Consider the following 22,622-nt stretch of genomic DNA (forward strand, 5'->3'; position numbering starts at 1 on the left):
ATGCTCTGTAGGCTCTTTGATCACCTGTATTATCTAGTGCCTGAGCTCCTTTAGACTTTGCATCTTTATGGCTTCAGTAGATTCTGGAATCAGACCTCAGGTGATGCCCATTTGTGGTAGATTGTTGGTAACACTAAACTTTTTTAGGATGTTGGTTCCATGGTGACCCTATATGGCTCTGAAGATGTAGAGGACCTTGAGATAGCCTTTACTTGATGTAATGTGCTTAATGAGCTGTGCAGTTCCAACTTTTACAAAAAGAGAGACCATCTGATCTACACAAGGAAAATTATTTCACCTTACACAAAAACCTGGAAACTTAGCAGGTCTTTAAGATTTATTCGGGCAAAAATTGATCAGATGTGAAAACAATCTGTAGAAATAAAGGAGATTTGAAATTATTTCCTGACTAAAGGCAGACTGAAAACCAACCCAAAAAAAAAAACAACCCAAAAAAACACGTCAGACGATTCTTTTCCTAAGAAATTAAACATCTCACATTTCTATTGCTTGTTCTCAAAACAAAATGGAGTTTCTGGTTTGTGTTATACTGAACAGGTATTTTCAGCATGTCCATTTAATCACATAGTTTCACTTAATCCATTTGACTCCGATTAAATTGCCTAGATACAAGAGCAAAGCCTTGATAAGTCTTTAACCTGTAAGATACCGCGGTGACCTTACAACACGATGACAGCTTGATTGCTCATTAAAGTAGATTGCATTAAAATTCATAAAAAGTCGGAATCCCCCCTTCCTTATTTTGATTGGCATAAAATGTGGCATTAAAAATATTTCTCTGGTGGAACGGGGCCATGAGGTTGGGAGTGTGTCTGTGGGAGGGAGGGAATTCCATCTGTAAATTTGAATCTTGACCATTGTTTGAAGAGACAACTGAGAATTTAAAAAAAATGGTCCATAGCATTACAATAAGAAATGGAGTGAAGTATTGTTAGATGTTAAGTCTTAAAAACATCCAACTTCAGCCGCTCAGTCTTGTACCGGTTTCGAACGATCAGTGTAGCAAGTTCACTTTGGCCACTACTTGCTTGCAACCCATTATAGAATAGTGCTTCTCCCCTAGCGTGTAATATTTTAATTGGCTTGCCATGTTCTCAATGTTGCTGTTATCTGGATAGTAACCTTCCCTCAGCATCTCGTCCAAGAAACAGTTGATAATATGGCTCTTCTCCAGGAGGATGAACGGAACGATCTCTGAGCGATCCCACAGAGGATGATGCTGCCTCAACGAAGATTCTATAATACTAACAAGTTCTTTCCGCTTCCTGTGCTGTGACAAGTCCTCATTGGATGCATTCTGAAGGACATACTTGGTGATCCCGTTAGAACCAATGTTGCTAATCAATATGTAGATGGCATTAAGAAACTCATTGCTCTGGTGCGGCTGAAAGTACCCATGGAGCACGTCAAGTAGAAGTGGAGGCATTTCTTCCATCTCGTCTAGAATGAACACTGGGATCTTCTCCTCTATTTCTGCTCGAACCACCATATCAGAAACATTCCCAGATAGGTCGATTTGGCAAGAACGCACATCTGATTCAGCGGGGCAGTTGTGCCCAGTATAGTACTGAAGCACAAACTCACCACCCATGACTGAACGGAAGTGCTTGGCCAGAAGCCGCCCCATGTGACTCTTTCCAACGCCACTTGGCCCATTTAGCGACATTACCAGTGGCTTGTTGTGTATGTGAGTGGCAAGGTAATCCTTCAAGAGGTCCATAACAGTGTCCACTGCCAGTTTCTGGCCAAATATGTCCCGATGCATGGTCTTCTCAAGACCATCCAGGTCATATTTCTGTACATTGTCGTCCAAGTTTTCAATGGCATTTAAAATTTGAAAGATGATAATGCCAATGAAGAGAAGCAGGCATCGTTTGGCCTTGCTCTTCTCTTCAATGGGAAGGTACTTTCGGAAATTAGGCGGATACAGTACAGTTCTTGACTGCTTTCGTTTCTTTTTACGCTTGTGTTTAAGCACCGGCAACTGTGACATCTGCTCCAAACTCGGGGTATCAAAACTAAAATGTTGTGACTTTTCAAAGCCAATAGTGTTAAAAAATGAAGTTTTGTCCATAGAGATTTGCTTTTGAAGAAGTCTTGCTTGCCTGGTCTCCAGTGACCTCCCCCCGGAGAGGTCGAGGTGAAGCTTGCTTTTCTTCAAATTCCTAATATGGCGACGCAAACGGACCACAGCTCTTACGGGGCACGAAGCCAGGGACATCTTTGTGGAGCTTTCGGGCGCATCCATGCAGGGCAGGACTTCCTCCATGTCTATGTCGTTGCCGTTATTTACATAAGAACTGGCTTAGCTAGAGAAAAGTGTCAGAAAAGAGAAGTGTTACAAGTTGATCAGAAGTAAATACACCTATTCATTCATGCATTGGTTTTATCACATTTCAAACCACTTAAACAAAGTTGTCATCCCCCTCAGGCTTGAAACTAAGGTTTGGATTGGGTTAAATGCAAAGCCACTGGAATTATGCCATTTTGCAGCAACTGCGTTTTCTGAATAATTATAGAGTTGCTGCATGCCACTCAATCTTTCATCTGGTGCCCAAACTTAAGGCTTTACTTAAGCAAGCATTTGCAATGCAATAGGTCTCAATTTTTTTTATTTACAGCTGTTGGTGTTAAAATTGACTAGGTGTTTTACTTTTAAATTTTTTATTTTCAGTTCAGTAATTATATTTGCATAGTGCTATTGGTATAGAAAAGCAAATGTAAAAAAACAGCCATTTTTAACTCCAATAGCTCTAACTTTGAATAAATGCAAGACCTTTTGCATTGCAAATGCTTCTTTTCCAAGCCATGCTGCAGTAAAATATGTGGCTAAAAGATTCATATGGATTTGCAATAAATATGTTATAGTTAATAAAAGACAAACAACATCACAGAACATGCACATTATGCAGCACGCCCAAAACCAACATTGCGCAGAATATATATATATCAAATTTCTCGCCACGTAAAACGTTTCCCCTTTCAAGAAAATGACGATGAGGACCCATAAACTGAAGCAATTCTCTGCTTTATTGTGCAACTATCATCGCCCAGCAGTCCGCCATGGCGCGTTTCGCCTCCTCCAAGAGGCTTGATCACATGACATGTTATCGACAAAGGGGAGGGTATTTCAAGTGCAGAAAAAGGCTTCTCAATTGATTTTCAACGTTCAATGGAAACAGACGAAATACTTTTACATTTCATGACATTCAAAAAATAAGAGTGTCTAAAATCAATTGTCAAATGTAATACAAAAATATCTGTAAAAACATTATATAAATAAGTAAGAGGTTATTTACATGGTACCTATATATAAATATATATGCATAAATATTCATACAAAAATCACGATGTTAAAAGAAATCCATGAAATCCAGATTCATACATTATTTCATCTAGTTTCTATACACATACATACACACACTATAGTAGAAATAGGTTTTATTTTAGAAAAAACCTGTATATTACAGAACTAGGACGAAACAAGGTTTGGCAAAAATAAAGGGAGAATGGTTCTAACTTTGAAGCTGGGGATTAGTTGGAGTATTGCTGTGGTCCTAACATCCTGTGATCCTGAGCAAATAAACGAGTTTCCTTGTATGTAAAAACATATGTTATGGCCAACTGCTGCCATTTGAATTCACTTTACTACGTTTGGGTGATTTTTTTAAAATAAAAGCAGGTGTTAATTATTAATTGCCGTGGTGTGCACCATAAAACACCGGCTCAAATTGAACAATAATTTAAAGGCTAAAATGGTTTAAAACAAACACCATTTTACATAGCTCTAAAAAAAAAAAAAATTATATAAATGAAATACAAATTTAAAAAAAACTCCTCTGCAGCGTCACGGGTTGCACATGCAAAACAAATGTTGAACAGCTTAAATCAACAAACGTGGCATGGCCAAACAGCATGTGTGATTGGGAAAATGCTGTAATGTATGAAAATGTATTATGTCCTTAAGTGAAGTTTAAAAAAGTGCAAAATCTTTAGGTTTAATAGGCATATTTGCAGTATGGATGGTGCAAACATTTTGCAGAAACCTATAGTAAAGTGCAATTGTGTTTTGAAAGCAGGATGTTAATGTATCCAGCAAGGAAATAATGGCTGAAAGTTCACAAACTGTGAAATGAGTAGCATGTGGTAAAGTACATGTTCTGTTTACTGTCTGGGTGCAAATAACCATATATAAAAGATGGAGATTCTGATAATTATCAAAAGGCCTTCTGATGCACGTGGGAAACAGGATGCTTAATGGCTTGGGTTTTGAAAACAAAAGAAAGAATGCCATGTGTTCACTGTTGACTTAAAAGGCCATCCAAGCAAAAAAAAAAAAACATAAGAGGGTTGTACATTAAATATGAAAGAAAACATTATTGAACCAAAGAGACAGAATATTTATTTATTTTGTATGTAAGAAAATGTATTATAGTATTATTTAAGATTACTTTCAATACTTTTGGGTGATTTTTTTGGTATGAAGTGTCGCTGTGCGCACTGGAAACCCAGGCTAAAATAACGGACTAATTTAAATACAGTTAATTTCACTGTGAAATGTGTCCTAGGGGGAGGAGTGTAAGAGAGGGAGGTGGCAAAACAGATGAGAAGGAAAGAAGAGGAGAATGGGAGAAGGAGAGAAAGTGTGGAGCGCGGCCAAGAGGCAGACGAAATAGGAGTAAGCAAGGGCAAAAGTGGGGAGAAATTAGGAAAGGAATGGAAGAGAAGGAGAAAATGTTAAAAGGAAAAAGTGTAAAGGGGTAAGAGCAGAAAAGAAGGAAGGGGTCAGGTGAGATTGATGTGCTGTAAAGAAGAAACAGAATGTGTGAGTGAAAGGTCATTGTGGAGAGGATGTGGCATGAGGAAGAAAGATGACAATTCTATGGTTGGGGATTAAAGTTTAAGTGGACCCAAAAATGCTATTTACTATGTATGTACGTAAATGTATTATGTAAAAGTGGTGTTATTTAAAAAAATCACTTCAAAACCTTGGGGTAATTTTTTTTATTATAAGAGTATGTGCTAATTATTAAGTGGAGTGGTGCGCACGGGAAAACCCTGGCTTAAATTAAGCACTCGCTTAAAGGCCAATATTGTTTACATAAATAACTGCACACATTTACCGCCAATACCTACTAAAAAAAATTATTTCAAAAAGCTTGGAGTAAAGCAGAGAGGCCTTGCGTGGGGTTAAGTAGAGTGAAGTTTAGCAGAGTGGGGTAAAGTTAGCAGAGTGGCGTGGAGCAAAGCAGAGTAGAGCCGAGTGGAGTAAAGTAGAGTGGGGCAAAGCCCAGTAGAGTGGCATTGAATGGAGTAAAGAAGAGTGGCATGGAGTAATGTATTGTAATTTAATTTCATTTATATAGTTCATACTACCCCCAATGAGGGGTCGAAGTGCTTTTTCGGCGAGTAGCACACTACTCCAGAACCCATAAACGATTAATGGTGAATTAGTATAGTGAAATATTAAAGTAATTTGAGTGGCGGATATGTTAGTCACTTATTTGGAATGAGAAAGGATAGAGGAGGGATAGAAGAGGAAAAAGGTTTGCATCTATATCATGAGGTGTTGAAGCGTTTTTGCTGTGAGTAGCACTCTACTCCTGAATCCATGAAGCACAGTGACGTGGAGCGAAGCAGAGTGGATTTGAGTAAAGGAGAGTTGATTGAAGCAAAGCAGAGTGCTGTTAATACGAGTGGAGTAAAGTCAGGTGGAGTGGAGTAAAGCAAAGTGGAGTAAAGTAGAGTGGAGTGGAGTAAACCAGAGTTGAGAAGAATGGAGTAAAACAGAGGGGGATTGAGCAGAGTAGATTAAAGCAGAGAGGAGTAAAGGAGAGTAAAGCAGAGAGGAGTAAAGGAGAGTAGAGTTAAGCAGAGTGCAGTTCCCTAAAGGACAGTGATGTGGAGCAGAGCGTAGTGCAGTAAAGGAGTAGTGTGGAGTAGAGTGGTGTTGCACAAAGTGAAGTGAATGAAGTGGAGTAAAGGAGAGTGGAGTAAACAAGAGTGCTGTCCATTGTAGAGGAGTAAATTAGTGGTGTGGAGCGGAGCACAGCAGAGCAGCGCAGAGCAAAGCAAAGCGGAGCAAAGCAGTGTGGAGCTGCATGGAACGAAGTGGCGCTGCATGTAACAGATTGACGCAGTATGAGAGTGTGGGTGTAAAACAGATGCAAAGAGGAGGAGAATGAGAGGAGGAAAGAAAGTGGGGTGAGAGTGGCGAAGAGAGAATAGGAGTAAGCGTGGACGAGTATGGAGAGAAATTAGGACAGGAGTGTAAGAGAAGGAGGAAATGTTAAAAGGAAAAGTGTGAGGGAGTAAGCGAAAAATAAAAAGGAAGGGATCTGATGAGAAAAGCAAATGAATGAGCTGTAAAGAAAGAACAGAATGTGTGAGAGAAAGGTCATTGTGGAGTGCATGTGGTGCAAGGGAGAAAGGTGCTGAATTGGAAAGGTTTGAGATTAAAGTTTAAGTTTTGCAGTGGCCCCAATATCCTGGGCAAATATTTTATTTACTTTGTGTGTAAATGTATTATGGATTAAGTGGGTTTATTTAAAAGCACTTCAATCAATACTTTTGGATGATTTTTGCATTTTAAGAGCATGTGTTACTTATTAAGTGCTGTTGTGAATACAGGAAGACCCCAGCTGACATTAAGCAATCGTTTTAAGTCTCAAATTATTTGTATAAATGAGTGGGCGGACATTTACACCCAGTACTTAGTTAAAAAAAAAAATCTTAAGGCAGATAAACAGTGTGGATGGTAAAAATACATGCAACACATCTGTTTTAGATTAACAGTGTAAAATAACGTAACTGCATATTTATGACACAGAGAAGAAAAGCAATATAGTGTAACCCAAGTATTATATATAACGCAGATGACTTTGTTAAACTAGAGTAGAAATAAGTTTTATTTTAGCAAAGAAACAGTATATGACAGAACTAGGATGAAAAAACATCGGCAAAATAAAGGGAGAAAGTTGAAGACTTTGAAGCTAGGGATCAAAGTTCATGTGTACCCATTCAGATCTGTGACTGGGGGTGAATGTTTGACAATGTTCAACATTCAGTCCATCATCTTTTTGTGTTGCATTTACACAATGAGGCTGGCAGCAATGCAGGTGGGTGCCTAGATTGTGCATGTCTTAGGGGCTTTATTCAACTATGGTCCACACACACAGGCACAATCTTTTTTTGGGATTTTTTATCAGACATACATACTCCTTATGCCTCAAGCGGCACAGTATACATCTGCACCAATGTGGCTGTCCGGGTGCACATCTGTGCCTCCCCAAGGCTAATGACCTTAACAGAGAACTATGGGAATGGATATCCAGCACTGTACCAGCATCTGATAGGGCTGCGGTTCCAGTCCTTGGGTCTTCTTCTAAAACCTGCCCATGCTGCTCTGTCTGGCTCCTCGGTAGACATCATGGCTTGCTAGCTCCTATGACCAGCACGATTCCTGCTCAGCTGCTGCCTTGGAGTCTTTGATTTATAATAAAAGGAAGAAAGGCAAGTGTAACCATTTGGGCGCAGCTGGAATTGTCCACGGTGCGGGCGAATTCCACCTGTACGCAAATCAGACGCCCCCGGCCGTCCGACGCACATGCCCAAAGTGACGTTGCCGACACATGCAAGCGGTGAAAAAATAAATGCTCAGTGGTACTTCTCTGTGTACGTGCGAGTGAGAGAGAATGAGATCGAGTGAGTGTGTGTTAATTTCATGTCTTTGGAAAACGTTCACTTTTTGACAGTCACAATCAATGAGTGAGAATGAATACATGAAAGTGGTGAGTGAGCAAAGCAGTGTAAGTGAATTAGAATGAATGAGTAAAGGGGAGATTGAAAGAGGGAGAGGGAGTGAGTCAAGGGTGCCAATATCAATGGGGCAACAGGTGCAGCTGCACATGGGTGCAGAGGCCCTGGTGCAACTGCACTGCTCCACTATTAAAGCAGAACACCTGTAACCCAGGATTTCAAATCTTAGCCTCTGTACACCAGCAAGGGGTGTTGGGTGGGGGCTGGGGTCAGTGTGTGCAAGGGTACATTTGTCTGTGAGGGCATCCAAGGCAAAGTGAACCGGTGGCTGGTATTACGCCCCACCACTTCCAGGCATCACCAGCAATCACTAAATCAACTATTGAATTGTTGAGCAAGACTACTGAGAGAATGAGGTGAAAAACAAAAAGTGATATTACCGATATGGTCTATCTACTTGAGCAGAGAGGATTGTCATATCACTATGTGCGGACAAAAGGAACCCGATCTTCAAAGTGCCTATTGCTTCATATATTCACCTTAATGGTGGGTATCTTACAAAAGTAGAGGGGAAAGGATGCAGCCTTATGCTAGAGCGGTCCACTTTGAAGCTGGGGAACCGGGTTCAAGTCTCCAACGCTCAACATCCTACGATTCTGGGCAAATCACTTCACCTCCCCGTGCCTAACAAAAATGAATGGGTCTCATGTAACGCAACTGGTGCTATGTAAAGAGCTCTGATACCAGATATCTTTGGGCCTAGTTTGCGCTACATAAAAAACAAAAAGTAGGTTTAACCTACACACTTCACATGATACGCTTCATCATTGGGTCTACTACTGAGTGAGCAGACCTTCATGATAAAGAGGTCTTCACAGGACAGCAGACCTCATTTCTACTCGCCCATCAATGCTAGCACATTGCAATCTTCCCTCTGAGGCTAATCACTTTACCCATGTCCACTCCTCTCTCCTGGGTGTACAAGTATGTGATGGGATGAACCACTAACTAGATGACAAGGTGGTGTAGGGAGTGATCTGCCATTCCTTACAGTGAATGCAGTCCTTGCCTCCTTCACCCGTGCAATGACTCTTCCGGAGGAAGTATGCGTCAGCATGCTGCTACATTTCTATTGAGATGCTCGGGGATTGGTGAAAATGGTGGTTAAAAGTAAACAGAGGAATTTGAGTTGCGAGTAAAAAGGAAATAAGAGGGATCCATACAGGTCACACAAAGGAGGCTGGACAATTAGCAGCCAGCCCGGACACTGCAGATGCCCGGTGTGAATGTGAACAGAATGCCTGGTAGTAGGTGAGTGCGATTGGTAAGATGTAAAAGTAGGACCAGTTCTTCTCCCGTACGCCTCATGAAGCTTTGTGGAAGCAGTCTACCACAGACCGAACTGAAATCACATTACCATGCAACGTCTTTTCACCCAAACAAATTAGAATAAGCAAATTGTACTCCATAATAAAATGCCTCGAGCATACCCCAGTCACCCCTACACTTTCAACATCTGTTGGGATGGAAACGTCCCCTGCATGGTTTACAGCCATGTCTCCTACCCTGCTTGCCCACCTGTGAGTATTTGGTACCCTGGTTTTTTTGGATGTTTAGCCGGTCTCATACTAATCCTTCATGTGTGTCAAGGCCAAGGCCTGCCTTGTGAGAAGAGTTTTGTCCCAGACCTGGGGTGTGTACCAAGCTTTCTCTGGAGACACCTTCCCTCAGTCTATTACCACACTCAACATAGTACAGAAACTCACATAACTAACACTCAAGAAGGCAATATGCTCGACATGGTCTTCTCAGCATCACCCTGATCCAATGCAAACCACCCATACCCCCGCAATAGACCAACCTCTGTGACATCCTCAAGTGCCTTCTCAGTGTCTGATCAACAAACCAAGGTCAACCCAAAAGAGAAGACTTTAAAGTTTTCTCCATTGAAAAACGACTGCTTTTACTACTCTCTCACCCTATAAACTCCATGTCTGATAGCAACACAATTCTAAACAACTTCAACGCTTTTCTGGCAAACTACATAAAGATCCACGCCCCAATTAATAAAAAATTAAAATAAAAAACACGTGGAAGCCAAAGCCTTTGGCACTCTAAGGACCTTGCCAACTATAAACAATCCATCCGCAAACAGGAAAGAAAAATGGTCGGAAGCAAAACTAAGGATGATCTCATAATACTGTAGTCCCTTAGTGCAGTGGTTCCCAAACTTTTTTGACCATTGGCTCCCTTGACCTAATTGGCAGTTGGCCATGGCTCCCCCCACCATTTTTATACCGGTGGACAGGTGGGTGGGGATGTAAGCCCGACCTCGGAAGTATATTTCCTGTTGCACTCTGACTGCCCCCTCTGTCCATGCCTGCCCCTGCGCCCTCAGACTGCCCCTTCTGTGCATGCCTCCTTTCTTTGTGACCTCCGACTACCCTTCCTGTCCATGCCATCTCCATACGTGCCTTCTAACACCCCCTTCTATCCATGCCTGCTCCCTGTGTGCCCTGAGACTGCTCCTACCCTCCATGCCTTCTCCCTTTGTGCCCTGAGACTGCCCCGAGACTGCCCCTTTCCTCCATGCCTGCCTCCTTCATGCCCGCTATCCATTAGCTCCGTGCCTGTTCTCTTTTTGCCCTCAGACTCAGACGCGCAACACCCATTGGACTCAAAGGGCTTCAGCCCCCCAGTCCCCTCCCCCAGTTGTGTGTGGCAGCCTGGGGATAAGACCTCCAGGGCACACACGCAGTCGCACCCAAGCACCTCACAGATCTTTAAAAGACCATTTGCATGTTAATGAGGTCTTGCTGTTTCACCCCTTCTAAGAGCCCCTGCTGTTTCACCCCTTCTAAGAGCCCCTGCAGCTCCACTCTTCATGTTGCTTAAAGATCAGACTACCCTTTCTTTCCCTTCCCGTTTCCTTAAAGCGGCGGATGTTACACGATTATACAGGTGGCATTTCTAAATTTCTAGCGCTGCCACTGCAATTCCCCATGTCGTGCCACGGCACCCCCGGCAACTCATAACGGCGCACCGGGGTGCCGCGGCGCACAGTTTGGGAACCACAGCCCTAGTGCAACATGCAGACCACTCATCAAATCAGCCAAACCAAAGTACTATACCCACCTACATCATCAATTCTATGACACTAACAGAAGTAAAATACTTTTCAAAACAATCAAGCAATACATCAACTTCCCGCCGAACCCACCCATTCCTTACGCCACAGAAAAGTGCAATGTCATCTATTATTTCAATACAGAAGATCAGACACCACATCAACCCCACCAGGCATGCTTCATCTCTTATTCCCTGCCATAGAATACCACAATGGTCATCCTTCACTACCCCATCTCTTGAAGGTCATGACAATATATTCAACTCCTCAAAGTCACGTCTCAAAGAAGAGGTCATAACCTCAGCCTTAATCAAAAGGTCTCTCTAGAGAATCTCTCTACCCCAGCTCATAATGACCATTGCCTCACTCACTCAAAGCATCCTACTTGAAGCTCTGAAGACAAGCCAGATCCTTCCACGAAACGAAAACTAGACCGAGATGACCTCACCAACTACAATCTCACTCACCTACAATTCATTGGGAAGATAATTGATAAATCATTCAACAGTCAGTCAACACCAAGTCATGTTAATGCTAACCATCTCCTGCACAACTACCTGTCTGGCTTCAGTTCACACTATAGCACAGGACCGCTGCCTTACATAATGCCCTCCTGACCTAGATGAGGATAACCTCCCAATATTATTAGACCTCACAGCGGCCTTCACCACAGTTGACCATCCCAACCTCTTAAGCACCCTGGATTGTCAAATGGAATGCACTGGAAATGTCCTTCACTGGTTCTCTTCCTACCTTTCCAACCAACACCACTTTGTTCACATGGGCATCTCCAGGTTCCAAAAGTGCCCCATCACCCGAGGAGTCCCCCAGCATTTCAAATTGTCCTCAGTCATCTCCAACCTATAAAGGGAGCCACATGGGGCTCTACTGCCAGACAGCAGCATCAAAATTTAACAATAGGCCGATGGTACATAATTATACAAAAGTCTTCTCTACATTGCCAGCACATTATCCAGACCTGGGTGTCCAGGGGATACATTAACCCAATCAAGCAAGAATTCCTGTTATTTGCCAAGATCATCATGGGGTCTAAAATAAGAACTGTGTTTTTTCCTCCCGATTCAGAGCCATGCTCTGACAAAATCAACACAATATTTAAGGGGACAAATCCTCAATGAACATGCTCTTGATGGGAAATACAGGTATTGCCACTGGATTCAAGCAAGCCGGACTGAAGACGGCTGGAATGCCAGAAACCGGTCCTCAGAAGCTTGTTTCCGGTCCAGGGAAGACATGGCTTGGCAGTTCGGGCTGGACTGTTCCCATGAGGCACAGGGTCAGACTGATTTGCATATAGCCATGTCTGAACTGGGGTGGCAGAGTGGGCTAAAGAACGGTGATGGATTAAACCCAGATCTTTTTACTGGGTGTGAGTGTTTGATTGATTCAGATTCTCCGTCCATCACCACCCCCTTTTGTACCGCTTATCGCCAGGAACTAAACGAGTTTCTTGATTCTTATATCAAATGCACAAACCTACTCATTCCTTTAATCAATATTATTGCAAACATGTTTAGCGTCCAGCAGGCAGAAAGTTTCTGAAAATAAAACAAAATAGCACATTTTTACCTTCCATCAACCACTCTTCATACTTCACACTTCAGGTCAGTTAGTGTTTCTCACTTTTTGAAAAATCTTAAGATCAACCTAGAGAAGAGATCCTGCTCTCTGGCAACATATCCTACATAGTAACCCACTCAAAGCAACTTTCTTCCAGCTCAAGACATAAGGGAAAAAAAAAAAAATCACATTTTCTACACCAAAAGCAACTTTCTTCCAGAGCAGGGCATAAAGGAAAATATAACATGTTCTACTCTGTGTATTGATCAACATTCTACTATCTTGCTTTGACCATGCTTACAGAAGCAACCAAAGCACACATACTTCACACACTTTAGCAAATCCAGTGATACTCCTGCTCCAACTCAGCACAAGAGATGAATCCGCTTCTGCGCACCCATTCTGCAAACACCTCACACCAAATGGTAAAAGACTCATACCTGGGCTAGACGTATTACAAGCTAAGTTGGTCAGATACCCTCCGGGCCACAATATGTTTAGCTTCAGCACACCTTGTAACCATCAAGCATGTCAACAAAAAATGGCCATGGAAGAACCTAGTTCTCAGTACATGCTACTGAATTCTGGAAACAGATCTTAAAGCGTCCATACCATTCCCAAAAGTTCAGCTTTTAAAAAAGGCCAAAAACATACCTCTTAGCTGTCTTGACTGCACAACATGCAGTTGTGGATTTTGTGTCCATGTATGAGGAGCTCATCATACATGGACACAAGCTACACTGATGCAGTTCTTAACGTCGCCAGGTGACTGACTACTTAGGGAAGGGAGTAATAAAGTGACAGATTGCAGACAAATCTCAATATCCGTATAAAATCTACTCTACTGTAAGCAAAACAGCCAGTGGACACGTTTTATGGTCACATCACCTGCTAAATGACTATAGTGCCACAATCTAACAAACAGGCAAGTAAATATGTTTAACATCATTCCAACACCTCATTGCCATGGGACCATCTCACCCAGACTCTTCTCAAACTTCGTTCCTTCATGTATCCTCCACAACTTGCATGCAAAGCAGATTTTCCCCATCAAACCACATCACCATGGCTAACACACTATCAACAGGATGAATACAGCATAGTAATGGTACTAAACCACACCTTGCATTTTCACATTGTGGCCTTCTTACATTCTCATCATCACAGCATCAAGGGAAAAGTGACTATCAAACACCAAATATGCATTTCACCCTCTAGGTCCTCTCCTACCAGAACAACCCAACCTGCCCTCAGGCATTCTCACAAGACTAGCGAGTGACATCTGACCCTGTCTTCAGGTTAGGTCGCCCCCATGCCGCTGCTGCCTGCTCTCCGCTGCCACCTGCTGCTCGTTCTTTTCCCGCCGCTGCTCCCTGCGGCCCCGCCCCCGGACCCCGCTGCATCCCCATTTGCCGCCCCGCTCCCGTCACCCAGCTGCTCCTCCCTCCCGTCAGCACTCTTATGCAGACCACGGAGCGACCATGCAGCGGGCGCGCCTAAGGCAAGCCCGTCCGCGCCCAGCGCCAGGACCCCTGGCCCCCGACGATGCCAGCCCACGAGCCGAAATTACGCTGCCGCCACCCTCAACGCCGGCCGGAACCCCGCCTGCTACCGTGCCAACCCAAAACGCACCCACGGACCTTTCACCTGCCAAGCCAGCAAATTCACCTGCCTCTGGACCTGTACCGCACCCGCAAGGCCAGGCACCAGCAACAATCATCACCTCAAGTGCATCCTGCTCAACACCCGAGCCGTCCACAGACACGCCGAACTCTGGAACCTCCTCGACACAACATCACCAGACGCCGCCTTCCTCAAAGAAACCTGGATGAACGCCTCCTCAGCCCCCCCGACATCGCCATAGCCATCCCGGAGGGCTACAAGATCACCCGGAGGGACTGCGTCAATAAAACCGGAGGGGGCATCGCCATCGTCCCAAAAAAACACCATCCGAATCACGACCAACTTACGACGACACCGAGCACCTCCACTTTAAGATACACACCGACCCCAAGACCACCCTCAGGACCACGCACACAATTCAGCGAAACCATCGCAGACTTAATCAGCCAGCACACCCTTACCTCCTCAGACTACATCCTCCTAGGAGATCTCAACTTCCACCTGGAGAACAACAATGACAGCAACACTGTTGCCCTCCTGGACAACCTCGGACTCAAGCAACTGGTGAACACCCCCACCCACTACGCCGGTCACACACACTAGACCCCATCTTCTACTCCAGCAAGCACATCTTCAGCCACTCCACCGGACTACACTTGACAGACCACAGCTGCGTCCACTTCAACTTCAGGAGAACCACGACCCACCACCACCTGCAACAGGTTCCCAGCAAAAGCTGGAACAAGATCTCTGCCGACCAACTCCCCACCTCCCTCAGCCAGAACCCTCCCACCAACACGAGGGACCCCAACGAAACAACCCGCAACCTCACACAGTGGCTCACCAACTGCGCCGATGACCTCACACCTCTGAAGAACCCCCCCCAGCAGACCTGGCGGCAAGAAAACCTCATGGTTCACCAACTACCTCAAAAACTCCAAGAAAACCTGCCGCACCCTCGAGAAAGCCTGGAGCCACGACCGGACAACATGACAGCCCTCAAGAACACCACCCGCAAACCCGCGCCACCAAAAGGACAACATTCAAAGAACGTCTGGACAACACCACCCACAACAGCAAAGAACTCTTCAACATAGTCAAAGAGCTCTCCAACCCCAGCACCTGCAACAACGACATCACACCCTCGTAAGACCGCTAGAACTCACGCGCCTCATTCTTTCACCGCAAGATCGCCGACTTACACAACAGCTTTGGTGCACAGACCACGCTCCCAACCACCGAACCAGCGCCGCCCACCACCCTCTGCAACTGGACCCGGTTCAGCACCGAAGACACCACGCGCACGATGAACACCATCCACTCCGGATCCCCCACCGACCCCTGTCCACACCACATCTTCAACAAAGCAGACTCCATCATCGCACCCCAACTCCAGGACATGATTAACAGCTTCTTCGCATCCGCCACCTTCCCGGAGAGCTGGAAACATGCCGAGCTCAGCGCCCTCTTGAAGAAACCCACCGCGGACCCCACGGACCTCAAGAACTTCCGCCCCATCTCACTCCTCCCTTTTCCTGCCAAAGTCATAGAGAAGACAGTCAAACAACTCTCCGCCTTCCTCGAGACGAACGAATCCCTCGACCCCTCGCAGTCCGGCTTCTGAGCAAACCACAGCACCGAGACCGCCCTCGCAGCTACTGACTACATCAGGTCCCTGCTCGATAACGGGGAAACAGCGGCGCTCATCCTCCTGGACCTCACCGCACCCTGATACAACGCCTCAGCAACACCGGGATCCAAGGAACGGCCTTGGAGTGGATCAACTTGTTCCTCGCCGGAAGAACCCAGATAGTTCACCTCCCCCGTTCCGTTCTACGGCCACCGAAGTCATCTGCGGCGTTCCGCAAGGATCCTCGCTCAGCCCCACCCTCTTCAAAGTCTACATGAGCCCCCTCGCAGCCATCGCACGCCAAAACAACTTAAACATCTCCTACGCTGACGCTACCCAGCTGATCCTCTCCCTCACCAACGACCCCACCACCGCCAGAGCCAGCCTCCAGGAAGGAATAAAAGACGTCACGGAATGGATGAAGCTCAGCCGCCTGAAACTGAACTCAGACAAAACAGAAGTCCTCATCCTGGGTCCTTCTCCCTCTGCCTGGGACGACACCTGGTGGCCCCCTGCCCTGGGCACCGCCCCCAAGCCAACGGACCATGCTTGCAGCCTGGGCTTCATCCTGGACTCCTCCCTCACGATGTCCAAGCAAGACAAAGCTCTCTCGTCGTCCTGCTTTAACACCCTGCGCATGCTCCGAAAGATCTTCCGGTGGATCCCCACCGAAACCAGGAAGACGGTCACCCTGGCCCTCGTGACCAGCGGACAGGACTACGGGAACGCCCTCTATGCCGGAACCACAGCCAAACTCCAGAACGCTTCTGCACGGCTCATCCCGGACATCCCCCGTCACAGCCACATCTCTGCCCATCTGAAAGACCTGCACTGGCTCCCCGTCAGCAAGAGGATCACGTTCAGACTCCTCACCCACGCACACAAGGCTCTCCACGACATGGGCCCCAAGTACCTCAACAGCCGCCTCGCTTTCTACACACCCACTCGCTAGCTCCGATCTGCCAGCCTCGCCCTCGCCACCATCCCACGTATTCGCAGATCCACTGCCGGAGGAAGATCCATCTCCTACCTGGCGGCCAAGACATGGAACTCCCTCCCCACACAGATACGGCTGATCCAGGACCATCTCTCCTTCAGGAAACAACTCAAGACCTGGCTGTTCGAGCAGTAGCGACTATCCCTCCTCCAGCGGTTGAGTAGCGCGCTCTACAAATTCCATGATTGATTAGCAACTCACTCTTATGTATCTGCTCCTCAGCATCACAACTACCACAGTGCCAAAGGCCAAAATTGCAATAAGTCGCTGGAAGATCAGTCCTGGGATATTCTGTCCTAGGTCTCAAATACAGCACTCATGTTTACATTAACCTGGTTAAGATGCAACTAAGAAAGGAGTGGCCATGTAGATGCTCAATGTGCCACAGCCAACAGAAAACTCAGGCAAGTTCAGAGCTGCAAGATGATGCAAGACAAGCCTTGCAGCAATGAACGACTCAAACATGTCCAGAACAAGCGAGATACGTAAAACCCAAACAATCTGCGACTAAAGGTTATAGGAAGTGCATCATCAAGTCTCATTCTTGATTTTTTTTTATTTAAAGTAATTTAAACAGGATAATGTGTACTCTTGTACTGTACGCAGAACAGCAGCATTGCCTTAAAACCTTAAATTGAGCGTGTGATCTTTTAGAAGCATCAGACAGACCCGCTTCCCTTTATGAAGGATAGGCAATGGTGTATTCATCTTTTCTTAACACATAGGTGTTCCTGCATTATGCACTGCTAGCAGGTTAACTGTTTGTAATATAAGCCAGAGTGGGTGTGGATTGTGTGGAGGGGACCATGTGGTAGAGAGAACAGTCCTGGGGTAAGAAAGTGAGTAATTTATTAGTGTAGATGTACAGCCGAGAAATAACATGGTAGATGCCTGCAGGTGCCAAAGGAGCTGACAAAGTCCTTCCATTGCCTCCGTCCATAATGAGTGCTTAGGATCACACTCCAGCCACTTGGTGTGGAATGATTTGCTCAGAAAGGTGACGTCACATGATATGGATGCACAAAATACCCATCACATGTAGAGAAGCCAGAGCAGTCAGTATTCTAAGTTCATCATTTGGGATAACTTTTCCAAGAACAGACACCTGGAGAGAATGACAATGATGTCACTCTACAGCTGATCTGTGGCATCGAATGTCACTGTTTTACCCTGCAACAGCCAATGAGATCCTTTTAACTAGTCTTATGGGGACGGACAATGCTGGCAAAAAGGCACGCAACTGAGATCCCCGGTTGGTCCCAAGACAGTTCATAAACTGTGGCAACCTGAATACTGCCTTGAGGCAGTAAGGTATTAAACAGTTATCACCTTGAGTCACAACTGATGTTGCTGAACCTCATTGCTCAATCTCCTCGAGTGTGCCAAGCCAGTAGACGCCCTACCGTTCAAGGAGAAGCAGACCGCTCCGAATGTATGACTATCAACTTAATGCTGTGTCAACAACAGTGTGATCCTAGGGCATACATTCTACTGAAGTGACCATATACAAGTTTGACCACCACCTGTGAGCAGGTAGCAAACGGGAGGAAGTCAAAATGCTAGCTTTTCTACATACAGCATACCAACATCGTACAGCCAGAGAAGATACCTTCATGTTTGCTGTACTCCAGAGGTTACACAGTGGCGCCACAGAGGAATACACACCCCCACCCTGCCCATCTTCCCCAGACATGAGATTCATGTCCACTTGTGAACTCCTGCAACCACAGCAACAATCATTGGACACGGTCCTACTTTTGGCATGGTCATATTTCTGGATGGTAAGTAAGTTTATTGTGCAGTTAATTAAAACCATTACAAAAATAGACCATTTTTTGGATGGGTGAAATTACAGCTTCAATTGAGTATGCCCACGAGCCCTTCCAACCAGACTATCATTGCCAGCTTGACGCCTCACTAACTCCCACTGTAAAGTGGTGTTCTTTATGGATGTTTTAATCTGAAAACAACCACCAACACCTTAAAACTGCAGCTTAAGCACCAAACACTGTGCATTTATCATGTCCAGCACCTACATCCAGGTCCTAATGCTCTTCTGCTGAACATTATTTTGACTTTTATAACGTTATGGAACCATGTACCAGATTCCGGATGAACATTGCAACTCCTCTTTTTATCAATTGGCCAGGGGGTGCATTTTCATCACCAGCAAGGTTACTTTTCCTTTCCACTGGTGGGCGAGGCAGTAACACTGGTATGTGATTGTTGACATTGTATTCCCCTTTCTTTAATGATTTATAGTTTTTTTTTGCTAGTAATCATTTTGGTAACACAGAAAAACAAGTGGTGTGTGAAGTAGAAGCGTTGTAGGGTTATTAATTATGATGTTGCAGTTTCGCGAACCTGGGGTCGGCTCACAGTTCTTGTGTCATGTGAAGTGGATGCAACCGTGTACGCAGAGGGCGTGGAACCACGAAGGACAGGGAGGAATTTCCCACCCGATTTTGAATGGGGCGGGGAAAGGACGCAGTGGACACCCCCCATCTCAGATTTTGAAGTGGAAACTGAGAATTAAACACTAACAAACACAAGTGACGTCAGGCGGGCGCACGCACTTCCGCGCAGGCGCAGGGTGTTCTTGGCCGCTTCTCCGGCTCCACTTGCTGATGGCGTACAAGAGGCGATGGACGGCACTGGAGTCCCTGGCCGCGTCGCCCCCGCCCGCTGTAACCGCACTGGAGCCCCTGGCCGCATCGCCCCCGCCCATCCATTGGGAGCCGGAGCCCACAAGAAAACAGAGCAAGAAAAGAGCCTGGTGAGGTATGAGGGAAGGGGGGGGCGGGAGAGTGTGTGTATGCAGTGTGTGTGTAGGCGGGGGTGGGTTCTCTGTATGTATGGGTGCTCGTGTGTGTGTGTGTGTGGGTATGCGCATGCGTGTTGGAGCTTCCGAAGCAGGAGATGGGCACGCCGCCGTGCGCGCCCATCTCGTGTCCTCATTCCCAAAAACGGCTGACAATAGTCGTCGAGCAGACACCAGCAATCAATGCTTCGCATTAAATGCAGGTCTGCTCGACCTAAAAAGAGTTGTTTGTATTCTTTAGGTTACATTGTTTCCTTGATTCCTAAAGGATCTGGTGATTCTGGTTGAAATACATTCTTTAATTGTCATTAATAGTATATTAATTAAATTAAATATCATACACATGATATTTCTACCTGGCATGTTCCCCTATCCCAATCCAGAGGAAAGACAATAACATTTTAGCTGCAACATATCATTTTGAATTAAGAAACGAGAAGTAAATAAATAAAAGTTGTTTACAAAGAGCTAGGGCGGTCGACCTCGAATCTGGGGAACTGGGTTGGAGTCTCGGCAATAACGCTGAACATCTGGTGATTCTGGGCAAATCACTTCCATCTCCCCGTGCCTAACAAAAATGAATGTGCCTCATGTAACGCAACTGGTGCTATGTAAAGCCGGCTGCGATGTCAGATACCATCGGGTCAAGTTCGCGCTATATAAAACTGCGTAAAAATATAAAAATACAAAACTGTCCCAGGGGGAAAAATAAATAAATAAATCTGAAGAACCTGAGGAATAATCGGAATAAAAACTGGTCGGCAACAGCGTTCATAGAAACAGGATTACGGTTACTCTCCAAGTTGGTGTTGCCAAATAACAGTTTCTGACTTCAATGAATACAAAACATCACAGCCAGATATGTAAGCTGCAGTGAAAACATACCAACAAACAAGAGACCAGATTTGATGAAATCACAATCAAGGATCAAATTCAAAATGTCAGTCCTAATCCATAGTCTGTAAAGCCTTTCTCAAGCACTCCCAGGAGCCACCATGATAGTCACATAAATACGCTCAGTTTGAAGTCAGAGAAAGAACAGTAAACACCAGGCTCCCTGGAAGAGAGAGCTTGACATGTGACTTTGAATGCACAGCAAATGTGATAAGATAAGAACAAGATTTAAAGGGCGGTTTACAGAAATCGAGCACTGGTGGACGAATACAGTAAATAGGATTTGGGCAAGGCAAGGGAACTAACTCGAGCTGGACAGCCTAAAACAAATAGACCCTCCTAATAGAAAGCAAGCAAAATGTGCATTATAAACCACAAAGACAATAGCAAACTACAGGTGGAATGCATACCCAGGGAAGCTTTCCGAAAGTCCCTAAGATGTCGCAAACCATACACCTGCACTGTCTGGTAGTCTTTGACCTAAAAATAGGACTTTTAAACCTTTCAGTAGCAGTCCTTGGCCTTCACATCAGTTTGCTGAAACTAAACATTGCTCAAACAAGGAAAATATATATACAGGGACTCTATTGACCAAGAAACAAATCGGGAGGAAGAGTTTGCTTGATGGCACCAGTCTCAATTTGAAATACTAATTGCTGTGAGTTGCTCAATACCCACACCTTTCCTTTAGTCAAGCCGACAAAGGTACTCAACTGTCTGCAGCCTCAAGGATATCAAACGATGACACATTCAAGAAAAGAATCACAGCTCCAAGGGTAAACAGCTAGTGCGAAAAGGTAGGCTATGAAGGCAGAAGATCGGTTCTGTCTAAACAGATCGGAGATGGAAACATTGCAGTGGCTAAGTAGCTGGGGACAAGCCCCAGGACCATTAAACCTTTGATGTATAAATCATTTTACATACACTTCGAACTGATGAAGTATTTTGAGTTTACACTTATCAGACCACACTAGAAAGTGCAGACATCTTCTAGAGAGACCGTCTATATTTATAGCTCAAGTGCGAAACATGTTCAAACAATCATGAGGGCAGCTCCACTAATCCTTCACTAAGACAACAGCTTAAAGACAACCCACATTGGCAAAGCCAATAGGTCTCGCTTTTTAAACATGAAAAGGATTAGGGGCAGAGAAACCAAGAAACAGTCAGGAAGAGAGATACGCAAAGCACCAAGTTTTAAACCACACACACCTTAGAGTTTAAAAGGTGCATGATTTTTTTTTTTAAAGGGCAAACCTTTGTTGATATATTTAATCTGATTTTATTTAGTTCCTTCATTGCAAGCATGTTTGTTTTTGCATATGTATCTATTGTGGAATGTGTGTGTTCACTTATGCTTACAGGACTTCATTAAAGCCCTTATGAAGTTGAACTGGAGCGACAATGTAATGAAACTTCCACCCTGCCCTTAAAGTCCAGCTTTGGACTACGCAGATTCGACAGCTGGCAAAGTGCTAACTGAATAAGTTTACTCCTCCCGCCTCCAATCACAAAATATACTAGAGGAACTACCTCCTATAGTTTTAAAACAAAAAAAGTAGAAATCCCAGGATTCATCAGATCTGTCCTTCACATGGCAATTAAGTGCATTATAAACACTATGCACCGATGAAGGCTATAAATCAAAAGGACACGCGTTTTAAAGGGGATAAAACAACATCTGCACGACGTATTGCAAAACATTTTTGGAAGTGGGCAATGAAGTGTACAAAAAGCACAATTAAAGAAACGACCCACGTCGGATGGGGCGCTGCCCTTGGCCACACCTCCTAAAATGTGCCATGGTTGAAAAATGTTCTGATAGTCCATCCTATAGAGTCTGCAAATGAATGGGACAAAGCATAAAACTAACTAAATATCTCGTACAGATCGCACCCTTACCCAGGAACATTAACCAGAATTACACCACACACATCCTAACACATGGCTAAAAGACAGTCATTGACAATGCCATTAGCTCTAGGATTGCTGAGACCCATTGGATTTGCTAATGTTTGGCTTTTTTTGAAGAAATGTCTGCAGTGTGTATTCTGGGAAGGGCTTCAGCATCCAGCTGCACCACCACCTCCCCCCCCCCCCTTCCCGCCCCCCACCTCTGCGACTAACTCAGTATAATGAAGTACCCAAAAAAAGGAACATTTTTGACCGA

The 22,622-nt window shown here is 44.9% G+C and overlaps 3 protein-coding genes across 9 annotated transcripts in view; all 3 read right to left on the bottom strand.

Moving 5' to 3' along the window:
- LOC147710554 (torsin-4A-A-like) overlaps positions 1–22,622 on the bottom strand; it is a 248,373-nt gene that overhangs the window by 132,272 nt on the left and 93,479 nt on the right. The gene's annotated exons all lie outside the window — the stretch shown is intronic.
- LOC147710555 (torsin-4A-A-like) overlaps positions 1–22,622 on the bottom strand; it is a 174,648-nt gene that overhangs the window by 53,721 nt on the left and 98,305 nt on the right. The window lies entirely within an intron of this gene.
- LOC147710556 (torsin-4A-A-like) overlaps positions 325–22,622 on the bottom strand; it is a 120,725-nt gene continuing 98,427 nt past the window's right edge. For all 5 annotated transcript variants that reach the window (XM_086921222.1, XM_086921221.1, XM_086921225.1 and 2 more), the window contains exon 2: positions 325–2,330. In XM_086921222.1, the coding sequence (XP_086777348.1) occupies positions 1,016–2,290 (1,275 nt within the window). In that variant the 5' untranslated portion in view covers positions 2,291–2,330 and the 3' untranslated portion in view covers positions 325–1,015. The remainder of the gene's footprint in view (positions 2,331–22,622) is intronic.

This window comes from Lissotriton vulgaris, chromosome 5 (assembly GCF_964263255.1).
Source record: "Lissotriton vulgaris chromosome 5, aLisVul1.2, whole genome shotgun sequence".
Lineage (NCBI taxonomy): Eukaryota > Metazoa > Chordata > Amphibia > Caudata > Salamandridae > Lissotriton > Lissotriton vulgaris.